At 48.3% G+C, this 2,803-nt stretch overlaps 1 protein-coding gene across 2 annotated transcripts in view; it reads right to left on the bottom strand.

Annotated features, from left to right (window-relative positions):
* The window catches only part of GEMIN6 (gem (nuclear organelle) associated protein 6), a 3,702-nt gene extending 2,364 nt beyond the window's left edge, over nucleotides 1-1,338 (bottom strand). The window contains exons 1-2 of one of the 2 annotated variants that reach the window (XM_009333717.1): nucleotides 1,289-1,338; nucleotides 355-500 (exon numbers count right to left, since the gene is read on the bottom strand). In XM_009333717.1, coding sequence (XP_009331992.1) covers nucleotides 355-482 — 128 coding nt within the window. In that variant the 5' untranslated portion in view covers nucleotides 483-500; nucleotides 1,289-1,338. The remainder of the gene's footprint in view (nucleotides 1-354; nucleotides 501-1,288) is intronic. The other variant, XM_009333718.1, reaches the window with a different exon arrangement.
* Nucleotides 1,339-2,803: the final 1,465 nt, after the last annotated feature.

The raw sequence follows: 2,803 nt of genomic DNA, 5'->3' as shown, positions 1-2,803 counted from the left end.
ATTCCTGCTCTCTTTGTGAAGCAGGGCTTGGTATACTATCAAAAGTAGTCCTAAACACGTGGATACCATTTAAAAGTACTAACCTCAGGTCCACAATAAAGTCAGCATGAATCCAGATATTATCCACTCCCCAAACTTATCAGTCGTTTGAATGAAATTAAAGTGGATTTAGGTGAACTGGCCTCACCAACTACCATATTGCCTTCTCTTAGGCCTTGCTAATTGAAAAAACAGGACACAGCCCCAACGTGCAGTTTTTGCTCCAAGTAAGTTTGCTTCAGTCTTGGGATCTTTTCTCTTCCTGAAAAACTTGTTTTCTCTTAGCTTTACAGAAACAAAAGCTTTGGTACTTACCTGGCAGAAACTGGATCAACTGTTAAGACCCATCCTTCATATTCATGTTTCTCAATTGCAGCAACTTTCACCATTTTGTTCACATATGTTTCCCAGTCTAGAGGGCTTTTCCTCTGCCAGTCATTCATATTTCCTACACCCAGAACCTAGAAAATAGCCAGAGCAATTAGCAGAAGCAATGAATCCTTTTGCTTTGCCCTTCACATCAGAACTGTTTGCCTCCAGGTAAAGATCTTCCATGTGTCTTAAGCACAATTTGCTTAACATTCACACAAGTGGTTTGCATATTGCTACGGTTCTGTAATTTCCCACCTACTCGTTTTTAAAGGCACACGGCGAAGCCTCAAAAATCACTGTTCTGCTAACTTAACACTTTCCCACTGCATTAAACATTCCATTTATCGCTCTGCCGTCTTACAAAACCTTCGGGATGCCTGCCCCTCGAGGGCAGAAGTTTTACCGCCTTTGCTTTGTGTACTGGCGCATCCCTTGTGTCCAAGCCCCTCCACTGCCGGTGGATAAGCGTTGTCCACCCGGATCCCGGCTCTATCCTCATCCCCTACGGTAGGGCGAGCATCAAGTGCTGTTCCGCTCTTCTCCCCGTTACCAGCTGCGCTACTGGTAACGACAGCAAAGCCACCCCCGTCTCAGCTTGGGGCTACACAAGCATTTGTCTCCACCCGCGAAAGGGGCTGGAGAGAGACGGGAGCAGCGCAGTGCAGGGAGGACAAAGGGCTGGAGGAAGCGCCCTCCTTTGTTCCCTCCAGGCTCCCCGGCGCTGCCGTCCCCCTCGATGCCTGCCTGCTCCCAGCTGAAGCAGCGGGACGGGCGGCGCAGGCAGCGAGCTGGACCCGGCAGGGAGGGACGCCCGGCTCCCCCGGCTGCAGCAGCTAGGCTCCACGGGGGCAGGAGAGGGGATCGCATCCCCGCTCACCGACTCGGTGGCCGCCGACCGCTCGGTTCCCCACCCTGCCGAGGGTGCCTGGGAGCTGGCCCCGGCCCGGCCCCCCGTGCTCCTTGGCGGGAGCGCCGCTTCCTGCTGCAACTGAACACCTTCCCCCGCGACACTTCAGGGGTTTTTTAAGCACGAAATTTGAGGCTTCTGAGGCAGGGAAAAGCTCAGATCTGGAGTGTTTTATAAATATGGGTGTGCATATAAATTATATGTAAGTTTATGTATATGAAGCCAGATTGCAAAACAAGGAGGCGGGGCGTGTAGCACTGAAATTCACCTGGCGTTCTGCCTTCTGCCTCACTTAAGTTGGGTTTGCCGATGCTCCTGCTAGTGCTGTGAGATTACTAACTTGAGTACGCAAAATCATCGCTCAAGCCTCTTCAAGCAGTCTGTGTGCATAAACAGGTATAGATACATGCTGCGTGTATCTGCTCCGTAATTTTTTTTTTCCTCTCCCTGGTTTTGAGTTGTCTTTACAAGCTTTCCTGTGCAGCTGTGAAGCTGAGAAGCTGGATCCCCCCGCCCCAAAAGCTGCTCTATTTTAACGCTGCTAATGAAAAGTTTCCTATGGATGAAGCAAACAAGCTGCCATCATTTCAGTAATTTAAGTGAAAGCAAGCATGAGATGATTTTGTGAACGTAACAGAAAAAATATGAAGCGTATAAAATGAGATAGTCTTATTTTGCAGGCTTAAGAAGGTAATTTCCTTTTTTTTGTGAAGTTTCAGTTCAACTTCCACAGTGCTATGGGGATTATTTATGAATGGTTTATGCCACTGTATTCAGCTACTGTTTTCTTTCAGTTATAGTTTGTTTATAAGAGAGCAGGGATTAGCAAATCTAATTGTTCTCACTGTAAGAGCAGGCAACGCAATGGGAAATCTTAGCTTCTGTTTGAAAGAAGAGTGGTGGAAAGAAGGAACGTGGTTTGTTTTTATATACGTGTAACACATTTTAGTTGTTAACAGTCTAAATAGCTTCCTAACTGGTCCCCTTCTGGATCACAGACTGGAGGGCAGTTTGTTCTAAGTCCCTTTTGAGCAAAATACTCCAAACACCTTCGGTTTTTAATTCTTGCTAGTCTCAGTCCCTACTGATTTTTTTTTCCCCTCCATTGTTGCCAGTGTAGTTATTTAATTGTTCTGAACCATGAAGCCCTGAAGTATTTTTTTATCCTGTCATCTAAGCCGTATCTTACCGATACAGGTCACTATCATGGGCAGTTACTACAGCTCTCCCACCGTAAATTTAACCTTAATCACGGTCACAAAGAGGTGCCAACTCTCCCAACTCAAGTAACGGTACTAGCGGAAGCTCCTGGCGCAGATCGAGTCGTAAATATGCGATTCGGGAGACAGAGGCCGCTTTTCTGGCGAGAGCAGCTCTGCTGGTGTGGCTGCACCGCTTTCCCAAGCCTACAGCGCCCTTTCGGGAGGGTCGGCGCAAGCCTAAGGAGCAGCGGCGGCAGGCCCGGCGGAACGGTGCTTCCCAGGC

Source organism: Pygoscelis adeliae, unplaced genomic scaffold (assembly GCF_000699105.1).
Source record: "Pygoscelis adeliae isolate BGI_AS28 unplaced genomic scaffold, ASM69910v1 Scaffold621, whole genome shotgun sequence".
In the NCBI taxonomy this organism is placed as follows: Eukaryota; Metazoa; Chordata; class Aves; order Sphenisciformes; family Spheniscidae; genus Pygoscelis; species Pygoscelis adeliae.
Note: the sequence above shows the minus strand (reverse complement) of the source record. Positions and strands in the feature narration are given on the sequence as shown.